The sequence below is a fragment of the Jaculus jaculus genome, chromosome 21, assembly GCF_020740685.1.
Source record: "Jaculus jaculus isolate mJacJac1 chromosome 21, mJacJac1.mat.Y.cur, whole genome shotgun sequence".
Lineage (NCBI taxonomy): Eukaryota > Metazoa > Chordata > Mammalia > Rodentia > Dipodidae > Jaculus > Jaculus jaculus.
In genome coordinates this window covers 5,054,394-5,073,559 of record NC_059122.1, presented here as the reverse complement: position 1 = coordinate 5,073,559, position 19,166 = coordinate 5,054,394, and the positions used below count along the sequence as shown (strand labels likewise).

The 19,166-nt window shown below is 41.9% G+C and overlaps 1 protein-coding gene across 5 annotated transcripts in view; it reads left to right on the top strand.

The window, feature by feature from the left end:
- The window catches only part of Tut4 (terminal uridylyl transferase 4), a 112,166-nt gene that overhangs the window by 69,388 nt on the left and 23,612 nt on the right, over nt 1-19,166 (top strand). For all 5 annotated transcript variants that reach the window (XM_045139145.1, XM_045139142.1, XM_045139141.1 and 2 more), the window contains exons 17-24: nt 1,940-1,997; nt 2,090-2,193; nt 3,109-3,198; nt 12,099-12,212; nt 14,643-14,720; nt 15,237-15,414; nt 16,567-16,614; nt 16,705-16,787. In XM_045139145.1, the coding sequence (XP_044995080.1) occupies nt 1,940-1,997; nt 2,090-2,193; nt 3,109-3,198; nt 12,099-12,212; nt 14,643-14,720; nt 15,237-15,414; nt 16,567-16,614; nt 16,705-16,787 (753 nt within the window). The remainder of the gene's footprint in view (nt 1-1,939; nt 1,998-2,089; nt 2,194-3,108; nt 3,199-12,098; nt 12,213-14,642; nt 14,721-15,236; nt 15,415-16,566; nt 16,615-16,704; nt 16,788-19,166) is intronic.

The window sequence follows — 19,166 nt, the reverse complement described above, 5'->3', positions numbered from 1 at the left end:
TCCAGCCCCAATTGATGTTTTTATCATTCAGCTTATTACACTTAATTTGTAATGCCATTATTTTCTGTGTTCTTTGTCTATTAATTATAATTACCATTCTGTTTCTTTTAAGTAACATTTTTAGGGGCCTGGAGAGGTGGCTTAGTGGTTCAAGGTGCTTGCTTGCAAAGCCTGCTGCCTGTGTTTGATTCCCTAGTACCTACTACGTCAAGCCAGGTGCACAAAGTGCACAGGCATCTGGAGTTAATTTGTGAGCAGGAAGCCCTGGAGTGCCCATACTCTTATTTCTGAAATTAAAAAAAAAAAAAAAATTAAAGCTGGGTGTGGTGGTGCACGCCTTTATTCCCAGCACTCGGGAGGCAGAGGTAGGAGGATCGCCATAAGTTCAAGGCCACCCTGAGACTATAGTTAATTCCAAGTTAGCCTGGACCAGAGTGAGACCCTACCTCAAAAAACAAAAACAAAACAAAATAACAAAAAGATTTTTAAATAACATTCTTAATTTACATAGGGAAGAATTTCCTTGAGGAAACAGGTGCTAGTAATAATAGAATGATCTTTGTTTCCTTCACCAATATAACAATAATACTAATAAATACTTCTTATGGAATCCCAGCACTCAGGAGGCAGACATAGGAAGATTGCCGCGAGTTCAAGGCCACCCTGTGACTACATTGTGAATTCCAGGTCAGCCTGGGCTAGAGAAACCCTCAAAAAACCAAATAAGTAAATAAACATAATAATAATAAATAGCTGGTAGATTTCAAGTGCTTACTTTATGTCTGGCTTACTGCTGAACGCTTTACATGTTGCAGATAATTCTCCCAACAGCTCTGTAGGGCAAAACATAATTCTCTTATAAAGTAATAGTGTGATGCTGAGAGTAATGATCATTCAGCAAATTAATACTCAGTAAAGAATTTGAATCATGGGCTGGAGAGATGGCTTAGTGGTTAAGCACTTGCCTGTGAAGCCTAGGACCCCGGTTCAAGGCTCGATTCCCAAGGACCCACGTTAGCCAGATGCACAAGGGGGCGCACGCATCTGGAGTTCGTTTGCAGTGGCTGGAGGCCCTGGCACACCCATTATCTCTCTCTTTCTCTCTGCCTCTTTCTCTGTCTGTTGCTCTCAAATAAATAAATAAAAATTTAAAAAAAAAAAAAAAAAGAATTTGAGTCAGGCCGGGCATGGTGGCGCACACCTTTATCCCAGCATTAGGGAGGCAGAGGTAGGAGGATCACCATGAATTTGAGGCCACCCTGAGACCACATAGTGAATTCCAGATCATCCTGGGCTCAAGCAAGCCCCTACCTCTAAAACCAAAATAATAATAATGGTAATTATTATCATTATTATTTGAGTCTAGGTTTGTCTAAATTCAGAGTCTGTTTTTTTTTTTTTTTTTTCTTTTTTCCCCCCAGTTTTCCAAGGTTTCACTCTAGCCCAGGCTGACCTGGAATTCACTATGTAGTGTCAGAGTGGCCTCGAATTCAAGGCGATCCTCCTACCTCTGCCTCCCGAGTGCTGGGGTTAAAGGAGTGCCTGGCCTATGCTCTTTTTTTAGAAAAAAAATTTTTTTTTTCCTTGTTAGAAGGGAAGAGAGATCAAATGACTGGGAATGTATTGTTTTGCCCTCGTCAAGCCCATGTCTGACTCACATGGTAACCTCCTACCTTCCTTCTTATTAAACGTGGGTCTCCATGTGAATCACCTTGGCATCTTGTTAACGTGCACGTTACAGGTCACTAGGTGAAGGAGCGTGAGGGTTTGCATTTCCCCTAGGTTTGCATTTTATGCTGATACTTGGAGTGTCCGAGCCATGTTTTCATATCAGTGTCTGTAACACATTATGGCTAAAATTTAGTGTTCGATTACCTGTGCTAAAGTACAGTTTGCATAAGGCCAAATTTTGAGTCAAGCTTTACTATTTGTTTTTCAGAAATTAAACTGCAAGGAAATAATTGAAAATTTGGCAAAGATTCTTAAGAGACACCCAGGTATAAATTTTATGTACTAGTTTGGGAACAATAACATCTCCTAGCATTTTGAAAGTTATTTAATCTACTCGCATGCTTTCTTCCTTAAATAGGTTTAAGAAACATTTTGCCTATAACTACTGCCAAAGTGCCTATAGTAAAATTTGAACACAGGCGAAGTGGATTAGAAGGTGATATCAGTTTATATAACACGTTGGTAAGTTTCTGTTTATAGGCCTATCAATAGTTAAACTTTACACTTAACTTCACAGACTACTAGTATGTTTAAACTTTTCAATACAAAGAAAATAAACCAGCATTGCTGTAGTCAGGTTTGCGTTGCTGGCAAAAAACACCAGACCAAGAGCAGCTTGTGGGGGGGAAGGGGACTTATTTTGGCTTACGGACTCGAGGGGAAGATCCGTGATGGAATGAGCCGAGGATGGGCATCACCTCCTCGCCAGTCAGGTGGACAACAGCAACAGGAGAGTGTGCCAAACACTGGCATGGGGAAACTGGCTGTAACACTCATAAGCCTGCCTTTAACGATACACTGCCTGCAGGAGGTGTTAACTCCCAAACCTCTATCAGCTGGGAACCTAGCTTTGAGAATACCTAAGTTTATGGGGGGCACCTGAATCAAAACGCCACAAGCATTTTACTCATCATCTTGCTATTGCCTCTTTTTTTGCCCCTTAGGTATTTTAAAATATACATTTATATATATCCCACTTAGAATATATTGGTCCCTCCCGCCCCCCCAAGGTAATCCTCCTACCTCTGCCTCCCAAGTGCTAGGATTAAAGACATGCACCACCACGCCCAGCTTATCATATTGTTTTTTAACTTTAAAATATTTTTTAAAATTTATTTATGAGAGTGAGAGGGAAAGAGGATGGGTGTACCAGGACCTGTAGCACTGCAGACAAACTCCAGATGTGTGCACCATCATGTGCATCTGGCTTATGTGGGTTTTGAGGAGTGGAACCTGGGGCCCTTAGGCTTCGCAAGTGTCTTAGCCACTAAGCCATCTCTCCAACCCAAGAATTTATTACATTTTTATATGATTTCTAAGTTTAATTAAAATTAAAATTAATTAATAAAATACTTTAAATATATCATTGTTTTTCAGGCTCAACATAACACAAGAATGCTAGCTACTTATGCAGCCATTGATCCTAGAGTACAATACTTGGGATACACTATGAAAGTGTTTGCTAAGGTATTTATGAAAAAGTAAATGATCTGCTTTGTTATAATGCTCGTGGTAGCTTACGTGTGAAAAGTAATGTTCCTTCTTTATTGTCTAGCTTGTTACCTTCTTTGTCCTACATCCCTTTCTTATTTCTTACCGAAGATCAGTTCTTGCTATTTCTTACACTCAAGTGATCCTTCTGGTTCAACCTCCTGAATAGTACCTGAGCTTTTAAGAATAATAAAAAATGTATTGAAAGTTGGGCATGGTGGTGCATGCCTTTAAACCCCACACTTGGGAGGCAGAGGTAGGAGGATCGCCGTGAGTTTGAGGCCACCCTGAGACTCCATAGTGGATTCCAGGTTAGCCTGAGCTAGGAAAATAAAAGGATTCAAATGTGTTGAATTTATATCCATTAGGACAAGGTAGTAATTGTTTTCTCTGTGTGTAATCTACGCCTGTTTGTAACATATCAGTTTTCCATAGTAAAATTTCTCATTGAAACAATGGAAGCTGGAGAGACGGCTCAGCTGCTAAAGCACTTGTTTGCAAAACTGAATCGCCAGAGTTCGATTCCCCAGTACTCAGGTATAGCCACATGCACCAGGCGGGGCATGCATCTGGAGTTGATTTGCTGTGGCTTGAGGCCCTGTCACTCATTATCATTCTTTGTCTCTCTCCCATCCTTTCTCTCTTTCTCAAATAAATATTTTTTAAAAGTTTATTTATTTGCAAGAGAGTATAGTCATGCCAGGTCTTCCAGCCACCAAAAAAAAAAAAAAAAAAATCTTCAGATGCATGCACCATTTTGTTCACTTGGTTTTACTTTTATGTGGGTACTGGGAAGTTGGACCTGGCTGGCCACATTTTGCTAGTAAGTACTTGAATTGTCTTCCCACCCTAAAAATAAAAAAATAAAAAAATTCCAGACCCATGTGTAACTTATGCATCTGGCTTTATGTGGGTACTGGGGAATCAAACCACAACCAACAGGCTTTGCAGGCAAGCACTGCTGAGCCATTTCTTCAGCCCAGGTTGTGAGGATATAGCTCAGTTGGTAAAGTGCTTGCATAACGTGCGTGAAGCTCTGGGTTCAGTCCCTAGTACTAGATAAATAAAGGTGTTGGGGCACATGCTTACTTATCATCCAAGCACGTGAAAGTAGGAAGATCAGAATTCAAAGTCATCCTAAGATACACAGTTGGAGGCCTGCTTGGGCTACAACAGATTCCATCCCTCTACCCCAAACCGCAAAATGAGCTAGTATGGTGTGGTGGTGCATGTCTTTAATCTCAGCACTCCGGAGGCAGAAGTAGGAGGATCATTATGAGTTAAAAGCCAGCCTGAAGCCGGGTGTGGTGGCGCACACCTTTAATCCCAGCACTTGGGAGGCAGAGGTAGGAGGATCGCCATGTGTTCAAGGCCACCCTGAGACTACAGAGTTAATTCCAGGCCAGCCTGGACCAGAGTGAGACCCTACTTCGAAAAACCAAAAAAAAAAAAAAAAAAAAAAAAAAAAGCCAGCCTGAGACAACAGAGTGAGTTTCAAGTCAGACTGAGCTATCTTAAAAAAATAAATAAATTAGTGACTTGGTGCAGCTATTTGTATTAGAGCCAATTTAAAGAATAACTCCAGGGCCTGCAGAGATTGCTTAGTGGTTAAGGCGCTTGCCTGCAAAGCCAAAGGACCCAGGTTCGACTCCCCAGGACCCATATATAATTCCAGGTCAGCCTAGGCTAGAGTGTGATCCTACCTTGAAGAACAAAAAAAAAAAAACAAAAAACTCCAGTGTGACTGCTTTGTTATAATTACATGCTGGTTTGTTAACACTCAAGTGGTTCTTATATGTCAAAAAATTTATTGGTTTGGATAATGCATATGTAAGCTAATTCCTCCTGGGTTTGATTTTGTTTTGTTTTTTGAGGAACTGGAATTCACTATGGAGTCTCAGGGTGGCCTTGAACTCACTGTGATCTTCCTACCTCTGCCTCCTGAGTGCTGAGATTAAAGGCGTGCGCCACAGTGCCCGGCTTGTTTTTTTTTTTTTTTTTTTTGGAGAGGAAAACAGGCAGAGAGAATGGGTATGCCAGGGACCTCTCCAGCTGCTGCAAGTGAACGCTGCCAGACATGCACCCACTTGTGCATGTGGCTTACATGTGTCCTAAGGAATTGAACCAAGGTCCTTTGGCTTTGCAGGCAAGTGCCATAACTGCTAAGCCATCTCTCCAGCCTTCTTGTCCTGTTTTTAAAGTATTTATTTATTTGAGAGAGAGAGAAGAACAGAGAGAGAGAATGGGAGTACTACAGCATCCAGCCACTGCAAACGAACTCCACACATATGTGCCACATTGTGCATCTGGCTTATGTGGGTCGTTGGGAATCAAACCAAGGTCCTTTGGCTTTGCAGGCAAGCGCCTTAACCGCTAAGCCATCGCTCAAGCCCCCCCCCTTTTTTTTTTAAATTTGAGAGAGAATGGTTGCTCTTGCCCTTGTAAACAACTCCAGAAGTACCTACCACTTTGTGCATCTGATTTTACACAAGCACTGGGGAATTGAACACAGGCCTTCAGGCTTTGCAAGGAAGAACCTTTAATCAAACAAAAAGAAAAAATAAAAAAGAGCTGGAGAGATGGCATAGTGGTTCAGGCACTTGCCTGCGAAGCCTAAGAACTCATGTTCAAATCTCCAGGTCTCACATAGCCAGACGCACAGTGATGAAAGCATGCTGTGTGGCACATGTGCACAAAGTGGTGTACATGTCTGGGTTTCGTTCGCAGTGGCGGAAGGCTCTAGTACACCCATTCTCTCTCTCCCTCTCAAAAATAAAAATTGTTTTTAGTTAAATTACAAAGAACCTTTAGGGCTAGAGAGATGGTGTAGTGGTTAAGCGCTTGCCTGTGAAGCCTAAGGACCCCAGTTCAAGGCTCCATTCCACAGGATCCACATTATCCAGATGCACAAGGGGGGGGGGGCGCACGCATCTGGAGTTTGTTTGCAGTGGCTGGAGGCCCTGGCGCGCCCATTCTCTCTCTGCCTCTTTCTGTCGGTGTCTGTTGCTCTCAAAAAATAAAAATATAAAAGAACTTTTAATCACTGAACCATCTCCCTAGGCCCCTTGGTGCTTTTTCCTTTTCTTTCTTTGTGGTTATTTATTTTTGGTTTCTCAAGGTAGTCTCTTACTCTACGCTATATCACATAGGCTGGCCTGAATTCACTACGAGTCTCAGGCTAGCCTCTGACAGTGAGTCTCCTTTCTCTGCTTCCTGAGTGCTGGAATTAAGTGTATGCCACCATGCCCAGCTACTGTCTTATAATTTATTTGCAAGCAGAGAGAAAGAGTGGGTATACCAAAGCCTCTAGCCTCCACAAACAAAATCTAGATGCGTGTGCTACTTTGTGCATCTGTCTTCATGAGGGTACTAGGGAATTGAACCTGGGTCATTGGGTGTTATGGGCAAGCGCCTTGACTGCTAAACCATCTCTCCACTTCTTAATTTTTAAATTTGTTGATTTGAGAGGGTTAGATGGGTTCTGGAGAGTCAAACCTGGGTTCTTAAACTTTGCAGGCAAGTCCTCTAACCAATAAGCCATCTCTCCAGCTTGACCCTCGTCTTTTGTTTTTGTTTTTCCAAGTAGGGTCTCACACAGGCTGACCTGGAATTCACTATGTAGTGTCAGAGTGGTCTTTAACTCACAGTGACCCACCTACCTCTGCCTCCTGAGCACTGAGATTAAATGCGTGCTCCACAATGCCTACTTAGACCACAGTATATACTTTTTTCCTAAGAGAAAAAAAATAATAAATCTTTAATTAATATAACAACCTTAAGTGGGATCTCATTTTGTAATGATTTTTTCCTTTCTTATTATATTCTTTTAATTAACAACTTCCATGATTATAAATAATATCCCACGGTAATGCCCTCCCTCCTTCCACTTTCCCCTTTGAAACTCCCCTCATCTTCTCAGTGTCTCTTATTTTGATGTCATCATCTTTTCCTCCTGTTATGAGGGTCTTGTGTAGAGTGTCAGGCACTGTGAGGTCATGGATATCCAGGCCGTTTTGTGTCTGGAGGAGCACATTGTAAGGAGTCCTGCCCTGCCATCAGTGTTTAGTCTTTACACCACCACTTCTGCAATGGACCCTGAGCCTTGGAAGATGTGATAAAGACATTTCATGAGAGTACCATTAATATATGAATATGAACATTAAGAGAAGTGCTTCCCGGGAAGTTTGGTGAACATAGTATATACATTTAGCCAGGCAGCAGCAGATGTTACACCCCTAGGGCTCATGAATACCCATTTTGAACGTTCTCAGTACCAGGCATGTATTCCCTCCCATGGAGCGGGCCTCCAGTCCAATCAGAGAGAGGTTGGTTTCCCCCATAACAGACATGCCACTATTGTACCTATTGGCACATTTGGCCTGTATGGCCAAATTTAAGATTTACAGTGTCCACTGTTGGGTATCTTCACTGGTGATTTCTGTCTCCCATTGAACTGCATGCAGCTTGGCTTCTTCTGTCTTTCTCTCAACTGGTCTTATCAGCTCAGCTTCAGCAGCATTTCTCAGTGGCCTTGCAGCCCAAGTATGTGGAGTCTTCAGGAATAGGGTCTTACATCTATTCCTGGTGGGAAACCAAGAGCCTTGGCAATGGCCTGTACTATTTTGGAGGCATCAGGGACCTCCCTGGTCAACAACTCACTGGAAGGGAACCCATACCTGGCACTGAAAAATATCTGGAAAATTTTCTATAGCTTTTGAATGTTCTATTGTCCAAAAAAGTAGGTTTCCATATGACTTACTTATATCCTCTTAGATTTTGAATAGCTCTTCCTCCAACTTTCCTTACTCAATCTCTTCCCCTGACCTCACTTAGGGCTTTTCACCCCCATTAACCTGTTCTTCTGTGCGCGCGCACACACGCACATCCACACACACGACCATCCTATTAAGTCCCCTCCCTTTGTATCTCCGTTCTAGCTTATTGGCCTCTGCTACTGGGTTTTATCCCTACTCAATAGAAGTCCAGTCATTTGTAGCTAGGAACCACATATGGGAGAGAACATGTGATGTTTGGCTTTCTGGGCCTGGGTTACCTCACTTAGTGTAATCCTGTCCAGATCAACCTATTTTCCTGAAATTTTCAGTTTTTCTTTATTGCTGAGTAGAACTCCATTGTATAAATGTGCCACATCTTCATTATCTACTCTTCAGTTAAGGGACATCTAGGCTGGTTCCATTTCCTAGCTATTGTGAATAGAGTGGTAATAAACATGGTTGAGCAATTATCTTTAAGGTAATATGATGAGTTCTTAAGATATATGCCTAGAGCTGGGCATGGTGGCGCACACCTTTAATCCCAGCACTTGGGAGGCAGAGATAAGAGGATCGCCATGAGTTCGAGGCCACCCTGCGACAACATAGGGAAGTCCAGGTCAGCGTGGGCTAGAGTGAGACCCTACCTCGGAAAAAAAAAGATACATGCCTAGGACTGCTATAGCTGGTCATATATGGTAGGTCTATTTTTAGCTGTCTCAGGAACCTCCACACTGATTTCCACAATGGCTGGACCAGATTGCATTCCCACCAGCAGTGTAGAAGGGTTCCTCTTTTTCTACATCCTCGCCAGCATTTATGGTCATTTGTTTTCATGATGGTAGCCAATCTTACAGGAGTGAGATGGAATCTCAATGTAGTTTTAATCTACATTTCCCTGATGACTAAGGATGTAGAACTTTTTTTTAGATGTTTATATGTCATCTGTTTCTTCTTCTGAGAACTCACTTTAGTTCCATAGCCCTTTCTTTTTAAATATTCTTAATAATTATTTTATTTCATTTATTTGCAAGCAGAGATTGAGATAAAGAGGAGACAGGATGAATGGGCACACCATGGCCGCTAGCCAATGCAAACAAACTCCAGATGCATGCACCACCTTGTGCATCTGGCTTACATGGGTACTGGGGAATCGAAGCTGGGTCTTTTGGTTTTGCAGGCAAGCACCTTACCTATTAAAGCCATCTCTCCAGCCCATAGCCCATTTTTTTTTTTTTAGTAAATTATTGCTCTAGTGGCTTTTCTTTCTTTTTCTTTTTAATTTTATTTATTTATTTATTTGAGAGAGACAGACACAGAGCGAAAGACAGATAGAGGGAGAGAGAGAGAATGGGCGCGCCAGGGCTTCCAGCCTCTGCAAACAAACTCCAGACGCGTGCGCCCCCTTGTGCATCTGGCTAACGTGGGACCTGGGGAACCGAGCCTCGAACCGGGGTCCTTAGGCTTCACAGGCAAGCGCTTAACCACTAAGCCATCTCTCCAGCCCCATAGCCCATTTTTTAATTGGGTTGTTTGGTTTCTTATTTTGTTTTTTGAGTTATTTGTTTAACTTACATGTTAATCCTGTGTCAGATGTAGAGCTGGCAAAGATTTTCTCCCATTCTGTATGTTGCCTCTTTGGTCTGTTCACAGTGTCCTTTGCTGTACAAAATCTTTGTGATTTCATTAGGTCCTAGCGGTTAATCTGTGATTTTATTGCCTAAGCAATTGGGGTTATATTCAGGAAGTCTTTACCAAGACCAGTATGTTGAAGGGTTTCTCCTACTTTTTCCTCTGGCAGTTTCAGAGTTTCCGGTCTGATGTTAAGGTCTTTGATCCATTTGGACTTAATTCTTGTACATGGAGAGAGAAGGATCTATTTTCATCTTTCTACAGATTCGTGTCAAGTTTCCCCAGCACTGTTTGCTGGAGAGGCTCTTTTCTCCAATCAGTATTTTTGGCATTTTTGTCGGAGATCAGGTGGCTATAGCTACCCAGACTTACATCTGGGTCCTCTGTTCTGTTCCATTGATCTACATGTCTGCTTTTGTGCCAGGACCATGCTGTTTTTTTGTTACTATGGCTCTGTAGTATAGGTTAAAATCAGGTATGGTGATACCACCAGCCTTATTTTTGTTAGGATTTTTGTACTTACAAATTAATTTTTGGATTGCATTTTCTATTTCTGTGAGGAATGCCATTGGAATTTTGATGGGGATTGCATTAAATGTGTAGGTTGCTTTTGATAAGATTGCCATTTTCACAATATTAATTCTTCTGATCCAGGAACAAGGGATGTTTTTCCATTTTCTAGTGTCTTCGGCAATTTTTTGTTTGAGTGTTTTAAAGTTTTCATTATAGAGTTCCTTTATTTCCTTGGTTAGGCTTATTCCAATGTATTTTTGTTGTTGTTTTTTTTACTGCAGTTATGAATGGGAGCGATTCTCTGATGTCATCCTCTATGTGTTTGTTTTAGCATATAGCAAGGCTACTGATTTTTGTGCATTTATTTTGTATCCTGCTACATGGCTATATGAGTTTATCAGCTGTAACAGTTTGATGGTAGAGTCTTTAGGGTCCTTCATGTATAGAATCAAATAATGATAACTTGATCTGTTCCTTTCCAAATTGTATCACCTTTATGTGTGCCTTATTGCTGTGGCTAAGACTTCTGTGGACACACTTGTCTTGTTCCTGATTTTAGTGGAAATGTTCAAGTTTTTCTCCATTTAGTATTAGGTTGGCTGAGGCTTGTCATAACTAATTTTTACTATATTGAGATATGTTCCTTCTATTCCCAGTCTCTGTAGGACTTTTATCATGAAGCGATGTTGGATTTGGTCAAATGCTTCTTCTGCATCTATTGAGATGATGAGATGATCATGTGATTTTGTCCTTCAATCCATTTATGTAATGTATCGATTTGCGTATGTTGAACCATCCCTGCATCTCTGGGATAAAGCCTACTTGGCTGGGGTGAATGATCTTTCTGATATATTCTTGTATTCTGTTTGCCAATATTTTGTTGAGAATTTTTGCATCTATGTTCATGAGGGAAATTGGTCTGTAATTTTCTGTTTTTGTTTATCTTTGTTTGGTGGTGTTAATCAGGGTGATGCTGGCTTTGTAGAAGGAGTTTGATAGGATTCCTTCTTTTTTACTTTATGGAAAAGCTTAAGAAGCATTAGTGTTTGTTCTTCCTTGAAGGTCTGGTAAAATTCACCAGTGAATCCTTCTGGTCCTGGACTGTTTAGTTGAGAGATTTTTGATAATTACTTGGATTTCCATACTTGTTATAGGTGTATTTAAGTGGTTCATGTATCTTGATTTAATTTTGTAATCCCCAGTATTTTAAAAAAATTTTTGTTTATTTTTATTTTTTTGTTGGAAAGTGACACACACAGAGAGAAAGAGGCAGAGAAAGAGGGAGAATGGGCGCACCAGGGCTTCCAACCACTGCAAACGAACTCCAGATACATGTGCCACCTTGTGCATCTGGCTTACATGGGTACTGGAGAATCAAGCCTTGAACCGGGGTCCTTGGACTTCATAGGCAAGGGCTTAACAGCTAAGCCATCTTTCCAGCCCAACCCCCAGTATTCTTAACTGAAATACTGATAAATCTTAATTTTTTTGATGTTTTCCCATTATAACAATGCTGTGTTTTTGTTATTTTAATCTTTCTTGGTGATTTTACATACGTTTTAGAAGATAAATTTTGGGAAAAATGGTTTGGATGCTGGTTATGGTGCCACATGCTTTTAATCCCAGTACTCAGGAGGCAGAGGGTGGAGGATTGCCGTGAGTTCAAGGCCACCCTGAGACTCCATAGTGAATTCCAGGTCAGCCTGGGCCAGAGTGACACCTACGTCAAAAAACCAAAAAAATGAGAAAGGCATGGTAATAGAAAAGTGCTTTTGTTATTTTGATATTGCCAAACAATTGTTCATAGAGTGTGCATTAACGTGTATGCTCGCTCACTTGCACAAGGCTGCATGTTTCCTCACTATTTGCCAGTTCAGAGACTTGAGCAATGGTGTGTGGCTTATTCAGTACTTCCTGTGGGATGAGACTGAATTTCAATTATTTCATGTCCATTTTTAGCGATGTGACATTGGAGATGCTTCCAGAGGCAGTTTATCTTCATATGCATATATCCTCATGGTGCTGTATTTCCTGCAGCAAAGAAAGCCGCCCGTGATCCCGGTTCTACAAGAGGTGAGTGCTGAAGAGCGGGACAGAGACACTGAGCAGAGAGGCTCCTGTGGGCCACTGGGCCAAGAGGATGGCCGCTATGCAAGGCCAACTTAGGCGACCAAGTATGTCCTTCTCTCAAAAAAGAAAATGAAAAAAAAAAAAAGAAAAGAAAAAAAGAATGTATGCAGTGGATTTTTAAATAGGCTTTCATTTATATTTATTTATTATATAGAGAGAAAGTGGCCTCATCAGGGCCTCTATCGAACTCCAACTCAAACGAACTCCAGATGCATGTGTTACCACGTGCATCTGATTTATGTGGGTACTGGGGAATGGAACCTGGGTCCTTAGGATTTATAGGCAAGTGCCTTAAGTGCTAAACTATCTCTCTCAAGCCCAAGAACCAGATTTCAGCACATTTGGTTTTGCTTCGTTTGCATCATCATGGAGGATTTTTTTTTCCTCTCATACATGTTCTAAGGTTTTTATTTCTATTAATGCTGTAATTTTCTTCATAATTTTTGATATTTTTAGTTTATTTGCAAGCAGAAAGACACAGGAGAGATATAGAGAGAGAATGGGTACACCCAGGGCCTTTATCCACTGCCAGCAAACTCCAGATGCATGCGCCACTTTGTAAATCTGACTTTTGCATGGGAACTGGGGAACTAAACCCGGGTCATTAGGCTTCATAAGCAAGCGTCTTAACTGCTGAGCCATCTCCCCAGCTCCGCATGCTGCAGTTTAAACAGTGAACTTTTATGCTTGCTTCAGCCACACGTGCACTTAACAGAGACCCTTTTAAAGGAATTTACTGGCTCACCCTGTTCGTCCCAGAACTCAGGAGGCTGAGGTAGTAGGATCATGGTGAGATCAAGGGCGCCCTGAGACTGCATAGTGAGCTTCATGTCATTTATCTATCTGTCCATCTATCATGTATCTATCTGTAATTTGAAAGAGATTGAGAATGGGGTGCCATGGCTGCCCGCCACTACAAATAAATGCCAAATGCATGCGCTACCTTGTGCTTCTGGCTGTTTATGTGAGTGCTGGAGAGTTGAATCCCAGGCCGTCAGGCTTTGCAAGCAAGCTCCTTTAACTCTGAGCCATTTCCTCAGCTCACATGTGAAGAAGTTCTTAATCATCCATCTGTTCCTTGCAAGTTTTGGCCCTAGTTAATTTATAGGCATTAGAGAAGATCTAGTTCTATTTTCTTTGAAGCCCGACTGTTTTGAGGTGGGGGGGGAAACATCAGAATTGTTGGAAAAAAATCACATATTCTGCTTTCACATACTTTTATCATCATTGAGGAAAAAAAGATAAAATAGTAACCCATATGGTAGGTATCAGGTAGCATTAGCAAGTTTTTTTTTTTTTTTTTTTTTTTTTAATTTAACATTATGAGCTGGGTGTGGTGGCCCATGCCTTTAATCCCATCATGTGGGAGGCAGAGGTAGGAAGATCACCATGAGTTTGAGGCCACCCTGAGACTACATAGTAAATTCCAGATCAGCCTGGGCTGGAGTGAAACCTTACCTCAAAAAACAAAAACAAAAAAATTAGCTTTATTTATTTACGTAATTATTTGAGAAGGAGAGTGGGAGAGATAGGCACTCCATGGCCTCCAGCCACTGTAAACAAACTCCCTATGCATATGCCGCCTCGTGCATCTCGTACAAGGGTCCTGGAGAACCGAACCTGAGTCCTTAGACTTCCCAGGTAAGTGCTTTTACCACTAGGTCATTCTCTCTGGCTTTAAGGGTTTTTTTTGTTTTGTTTTGTTTTCTTTTCTTTCTTTCTTTTTTCCTTTCTGTTTTTTCAAGGTGCGGTCTCACTCTATCCTAGGCTGACCTGGAATTCAGTCAGTATTCTGAGTGGCCTTGATCTCACGAAGATCCTCCTACCTCTGCCTCCCAAGTGCTGGGATTAAAGGCATGTGTCACCATGCCCATATTATTTATTTGACAGAGAGGGAAATAGGCAGAGAGAGGGAGAGAGAATGGGCATGCCAGGGCCTCCACCACTGTAAATGAACTCCAGCTGCATGTGCCTCCTTGTGCATCTGGCTTATGTGGGTCCTGGGTCATCGAATCCAGGTCCTTTGGCTTTGCAGGCAAGCACCTTAACCCCTAAGCCATTGTTCCTGTCCTATTTAGGCTTTTTTTCTTACAGCTACTTCATCTCCTTTAGCGAAAAAAGTCACAGGAGCCTGGGCCAGAATGAGACTGTACCTAGAAAAACCAAAATAAATATATATATGTATGTACAGACACACACACACACACACACACACACACACACACACACACATAAAAGCTTCGGTGCGTTTTATTAATTACCTGATACAGAATTATACCATCATGGCCTGTTCTTTGAGAAAGCATTTTATTATGTCTTTTATAGGATTTATGTTGTTAACTTAAAATCTAATAATGATTTTTTTTTGTGCAGATCTTTGATGGAAAACAGATTCCACAGAGAATGGTTGATGGATGGAATGCTTTTTTCTTTGACAAGACAGAAGAACTGGTAATTTTTTTTTTTTTTTGGTATGGTTTTTGTTATAAGAATGCTCAGTGAGCCAGTTGTGGTGGCGCACGCCTTTAATCCTGGCACTCAGGAGGCAGAGGTAGGTGGATCACCATGAGTTTAAGGCCACCCTGAGACTACATAGTGAGATCCAGGAGGTCAGCCTGGACTAGAGTGAAACCCTACCTCGAAATTTTGAAAAACAACAATTTGGGACTTGCATAATTTAATAATTTGTCCAGTGCCTAGAGAGCTGAGTTGGTAGTTAAAGGTGCTTGCTTGCAAAGCCTGACATCCTGGGTTCAATCCCCCAGTACCTACATAAAGCCACATGCACAAGTGGCATGTCTGGAGCTCACTTGAAGTGGCAAAAGGGCCCCAGTGTGCCCTTTCTCAACCCCCCCCCGTGCAGGTAGAGATAAATAAAGAACTACTCTGGCATGAGTATGAAACATGTGATGACTCGCCTTTTTCCTCTCCCTCTCCCCCGTGGTCTCCCGTCCGGCCCCCCTGAAGAAGAAGCGCCTGCCCTCCCTGGGGGAGAACACAGAATCGCTAGGCGAGCTGTGGCTGGGGCTGCTGCGCTTTTACACCGAGGAGTTTGACTTCAAGGAGTATGTGATAAGCATTCGGCAGAAGAAGTTACTGACAACTTTTGAAAAGCAGTGGACTTCCAAGTGCATTGCAATCGAAGGTAATTATTGACCCTGTTGTTAACTCAAGAACAAAAGAAAGGAAGGACTGCGGAGGTGGGTCAGTGGTTCATGTGCTTGCTTGCAAAACCTGCCAGCCTGTGTTTGACTCCCCAGTGCCCTGTAAAGCCACTTCCACAATGTGGAATATGTGCCTGGAGTTTGCAGTGGCTGGAGGTTCTGCTGCACCCATCCTCTCCCTCCTCTGCATCTTTCTCTGACTGTCAAATAAATAATAAAAAGTAAAATAAGAATGTTTAAGAAAAAATATTTTAAAAGAAAAAAAGGGGGGTGGGGAAAGCCAGGTGTAGTGGATTCCTGAGCTGGAGGAAGAACCTACCTACCTCAAAAAAGGAAAAAAGAGCCAGGCATGTTGGCGCATGCCTGTAATCCCAGTGCTTGGGAGAGGCAGAGGTGGGAAGGATCCCCATGAGTTTGAGGCTACCCTGAGACTGTAGTGAATTCCAGGTCAGCCTGGGCTAGAGCGAGACCCTATGTCAAACACCAATTAAAAAGAAAGAATTACCATTGGATTTTTTTTTATAATCATGGAAAATGCTAATAAAAATTAAATAAATAAATAAAATAAATAAAAAGAAAGAAAAGCCAGATGTGTAATGAGGGGGACCCAAATTTTGAAGTCCTTGTATTTCTGGCTGCCCTCATGCCTTTAATTCCAGAACTTGGGAGGCAGAGGCAGGAGGATCACAATGAGTTAATGAGTTAAAGGCCATCCTGAGACTACATAGTGAATTCCAGGTCAGCCTGGGTGAGAATGAGACCTTACCTTGAAAAAGAAAAAAAAAAAAGGCCCATGAAACCAGGGAAAGAATGATTTGAGAAGTTGTTCCTCTTGATTTTTTAAAAAAATTAACTTATTTATTAGAGAGAGAGAGAGAATGGGAGTGCCAGGACCTCCAGTCACTGCACGCACCACCATGTGCATCTGTCTGACATGGGAACTGGAGAATCGAACCTGGGTCCTTAGGCTTTGCAGGCAAGCACCTTACCCAGTAAGCCATCTCTCCAGCCCCCTCTTGATTTTTTGTTTTTGCCCCTTAAAGTCTAATTTCAAAAGACTAGTTTATGGGCTTGTATAATTTTATGGCACAGTGAAAATACATTGTTTTAATTTAAAAATGTTTGTTTTCTAGACCCTTTTGACTTGAATCATAACCTTGGTGCTGGAGTTTCTAGGAAAAGTAAGTTTTACACATAAAGATGACCTTTGCATTTAACATTCAGAGACACTGATTGTCTTCATGCATGTTGTTCTCTTCTTTCTTCAACAGTGACAAATTTCATTATGAAAGCATTTATCAATGGAAGGAAACTTTTTGGTACCCCCTTTTATCCACTCAACGGCAGAGAAGCTGTAAGTTTTCATTATTTGAATCTGGATCTTTCCTCATATACAACTCTGTTTCAGCCAGGCATGGTGGCACACCCTTCAATCCCTGCGCTGGAGAGGCAGAGGTGGGAGGATTGCTGTGAGTTCAAGGCCAGCATGAGAGTACAGAGTGTATTCCACGTCAGCCTGGGTTAGCATGAGACCCTCCCTCGAATGACTGAAAAACACAACAAAAAAAAAACTCTGTTTCTACTGCATCAGACTCATAATCCTGTTTCCATCTTGGCTATAGAAGAACTCTCCATGGTTTCCTGTGTGCTTGATTGTTCTTAATCTGTCTGTCTCATTACCATGCCCGTGGGTCAGCAGGTTTTTGTTGTTGTTATTTTATCGAGGTAGGGTCTCCCTCTGGCCCAGGCTGACCTGGAATTCACTATGGAGTCTTAGGATGGCCTCCATCTCACAGCGATCCTCCTACCTCTGCCTCCTGAGTGCTGGGATTAAAGGCGTGCGCCACCACGCCCAGCTTCAACAATTCTTTATAACTCAGTACATTGTAAGTAGTCTTTAATTGTATGTGGATATCATATTTTTGATTTTGAATGTGATATGGTATTAGAACCATTCTGTCGTTTGGTGTTTAGAAGAAAGACTCTGGTAGTCATTTAGTGATGTGCTTTATTGTTTTAATTACCACTATATAGTATTCCATAGTTTTAATATATACACTATTGTATTTTCCTTTGATAGACATTTAGATTTTATCAGTGTTCATTATATTATGGAAAATGCCTCTTGTCTTCCATGCTTATACTTCATATTTCTTTCATTACTGTTGATGCCTTTTTTCTTTTTCCTTTTTTTTTTTTTTTTTTTTTTTTTGGTTTTTTGAGGTAGGGTCTCAGTCTGGCTCAGGCTGACCTGGAATTCACTATGGAGTCTCAGGGTGGCCTTGAACTCTCGGCGATCCTCCTACCTCTGCCTCCCGAGTGCTGGGATTAAAGGTGTGCGCCACCACGCCCGGCTTCTTTTTCCTTTTTATCGACAGCTTCCATACTTAAAGATAATAAACCATGATAATTCCCTCCCCTCCTCCACTTCCCCCTTCACAAATCTACACTTCATCATATCCCCTCCCTCTCTACATTAGTCTCTTATTTTGATGTCATCATTTTTTCCTCCTCTTATGAGGATCTTGTGTAGGGAGTGTCAGGCACTGTGAGGTCATGGATATCCAGGCCATTTTGTGTCTGGAGGAGCACGTTGTAAGGAGTCCTACCCTTCCTTTGACTCTTATATTCTTTCCGCTTCCTCTTCCATGATGGACCCTGAGCCTTGGAAGGTGTGATAATTATGTCTCAGTGCTGAGCGCTCCTATCACTGCTCAGCATTGTGGTTTCTTTTGGGTTATCCCAGTAGTCACCATCTGAAAAGAGCTTCTCTAACCATAAGTGAGAGTATAAACATTAAGTAAAGTGCTTACAGGGCAGTTTGGTGAGCAAAATATATGCATTTGGTCAGACAAGAGCAGACATTACAATCCTAAGGCTCATGACCTTCCCCACCATAGCCTTTTGAATAGGTTTTCAGTACCCTTACATTAGAATTACTGTTTCATTAAATAATTTCATAGGTAACTGTCTTTTTTTGTTAGGTAGGGTTTCACTCTGTAGTCTCAGGGTGGCCTCGAACTCACGGCAATCCTCCTGCCTCTGCCTCCCGAGTGCTGGGATGAAAGGTGTGCACCACCGCGCCTGGCCTTTGTAACTTTTTAAAGGAACTGCTGAAGTGTTTCTAAGTGGCTGTGCTATTTTACACTCCCACTTGAAGTGCATGCTGCTTCCAGTTTTTCCTCCATCACCAGTGCTCATTCTTGTTTTTGTTAATGTCATCGTATTGGGGTACCTCTTTTTAAAATTTATTTATTTGCACACGTATTTTTGTGGGTATGTCATGTTCTCTTGCTACTGCAAACAGAGCCAGACAGTTGCATCACTTTTTTAAAATAATATTTTTTTTTTAAATTTATTTATTTATTTATTTATTTATTTGAGACCGACAGACACAGAGAGAAAGACAGATAGAGGGAGAGAGAGAGAATGGGCGCGCCAGGGCTTCCAGCCTCTGCAAACGAACTCCAGACGCGTGCGCCCCCTTGTGCATCTGGCTAACGTGGGACCTGGGGAACTGAGCCTCGAACCGGGATCCTTAGGCTTCACAGGCAAGCGCTTAACCGCTAAGCCATCTCTCCAGCCCTAAAATAATATTTTTTAATTTGCAAGCATAGCGTTCCAGACAGAGAGAGGAGAGATGGGCATATGAGGGCCTCTGGCCACTGCAGATGAATTCCAGAAATATGCACCACCTTGTGTACGTGACTGACGGGGCCCCTGGGGACTCACA